The sequence below is a fragment of the Gloeophyllum trabeum genome (assembly GCF_000344685.1).
Source record: "Gloeophyllum trabeum ATCC 11539 unplaced genomic scaffold GLOTRscaffold_00003, whole genome shotgun sequence".
NCBI classification, from domain to species: domain Eukaryota; kingdom Fungi; phylum Basidiomycota; class Agaricomycetes; order Gloeophyllales; family Gloeophyllaceae; genus Gloeophyllum; species Gloeophyllum trabeum.
This window is the reverse complement of record NW_006920412.1, coordinates 315,444-317,235: the sequence shown is the minus strand read 5'-3', so window position 1 is coordinate 317,235 and position 1,792 is coordinate 315,444. Positions and strand designations below refer to the sequence as shown.

Here is a 1,792-nt window from a genome sequence, read left to right as displayed (position 1 = left end):
GGCATTTTCCCTTCCGCACTATCCAGGGCATAACTGGGTCTTCCGATGGAAACTCCAGGTTGGTGGGGAAACCTTTGGTGTGTTCCCTAGCTTGCCGCAGGACTTCCTTAGAGGGGTGTCCCATGCGACGGTGCATAATCCCATAATCGACCGCATAGATCGTTGGGAATATAGAGTACGCATCCGGTGCAGGAATTGTACTGACACTATAGATAGTGTCACCGGGCTGCCGCGGTAAAAACCTGAATAAAGGTTCGCGCAATCCCTTTTCATAGAGACTTATGTGTCGGTCATTGCCAGACACTTTTAGTTTATCCTGGAGTAAAACTCCGAGCGACATGAGGCAAATATTCAGGTCAGGTATATAGTAGACTGGAAATAACCGAGTGGTTATGTTCCCGACATCCTTGATATAATAATTTAGGACCGTCGTACCGAACCCAAGTATTCGTGCAAACCCGTTCGCGGTAGATGCGGTCGCAGGTTGCTTAAATTCCTCAAAGTCGATGAAATCACTCATGTCAAAAGTGAAATGTCGAGAGGCCCCCGAGTCGAGAATCCAGGTGTTACCCTGTTGTGCCTTATCTTTCCCCTTACATTTTGCACATGCAGCATAAGTTTGCGCATGAGTGCAATATATTAAAGCCAATGTTACAGGACTCAAATTAAGATCTACACTACGCTGCCCTAACTGTGATGGCGCGTCAGTGGAGTCCTGTAAAGGGGAAGATGGCACGTACGAGTAGTGCTCGTCAATAAAGGCTTTCTGGTCGAAGCCAGCAGCCTCCGCAATAGTGCGGTCCAGGTCTTCCTCGTCACCGAGACTGACAGTCTCCCCCTGGTCCTTGTCACTACCCCAGTCGATAGACTGGTTGTCGTCGTGGTCGCTGTCCGCAGCATCATCCGCGCGAGCGACTCATTCAAAGCGAGCGCGCTTGGACGCTCGGCTGGAGGTGACGGAGTTGGCGTCCTCCATGTCGACATCCGGGTCCGGGTCGACTTGCCCGACAAGAGCATCCAAGACCTTGATATCCTCTTCAGTGGGACTTATGTCGAGGTCCCGCGCGAGCTTGAAGGCTTTCTTGATACGCTTGTTGTTGTAGTGACTGGTATCCGCCGAAGGAGGCGGGTGGAACGGACCTTGCTCTTTGACCGTCCGAGTCTTGCTGCCAATAGGCGCAATGTCAAGGACGTGAGCGATGGTCGGAGGAGGAAGGGAGACGGTTGAGGCGATCAAGACGTCGTGGGCATGGTGGTGATCGTGGTTTTGCCCTTGACGCTTCTTGCCTGCGCGCTTGCCGCGATAAGGGCGCTTCTTCCCATCCCGCGCATTGCTGCTGCTGCCCTGAGGGCGCTGCTGCTGCTGCGAAGAAAAGGAGGGATCACCCGGCTTACGCTTCACCGCCGAGATCTTGTGCGCACCGAGTTGTGTCGTCTTCTTGTTCTGGGATTGCTCCCAGGCAGTGACAACAGCCTCCCGGACTTTGTCAATGTCCATCGTCGATGTTGATCCCTGGACTAAGACTTGAACGACAGAGTCATACCGAGGAGGGAGCGCATTGAGACAGATCAATCCCTGGAGACAGTTAGGGATGGTCTGGCTCTCAGAAGCCAAAGCGTTAAAATGCTTGGTGATCTTGGCAAAGGTGGGAGCGGGATGTTGGTCGGCCGGGATCCTGGTAGTTAACGCCCCACGCAGTTCGTTATAGATGGAGGCAAGAGATGAGATACCATACGTGAAACTGAGCTCCTTCCAGGTTTCTATAGCCGTTGTCTTGTCTTGAATAAGGGT

The 1,792-nt window shown here is 52.7% G+C and overlaps 2 protein-coding genes across 2 annotated transcripts in view; both read right to left on the bottom strand.

Annotated features, from left to right (window-relative positions):
• The window catches only part of GLOTRDRAFT_126286 (uncharacterized protein), a gene marked incomplete at both ends in the record, with an annotated part of 723 nt that extends 203 nt beyond the window's left edge, over positions 1-520 (bottom strand). Inside the window, one exon of the mRNA XM_007864964.1 lies at positions 20-520. Within this exon, the coding sequence (XP_007863155.1) occupies positions 20-520 (501 nt within the window). The remainder of the gene's footprint in view (positions 1-19) is intronic.
• A 157-nt stretch (positions 521-677) lies between these two features.
• Positions 678-1,498, bottom strand: GLOTRDRAFT_126285 (uncharacterized protein; the record flags this gene model as incomplete). Its single annotated transcript, XM_007864963.1, has 3 exons — positions 678-687; positions 741-887; positions 942-1,498. 3 exons carry the CDS (start codon positions 1,496-1,498, stop codon positions 678-680), a joined length of 714 nt encoding a protein of 237 aa, XP_007863154.1.
• Between the last annotated feature and the right edge of the window lie 294 nt (positions 1,499-1,792).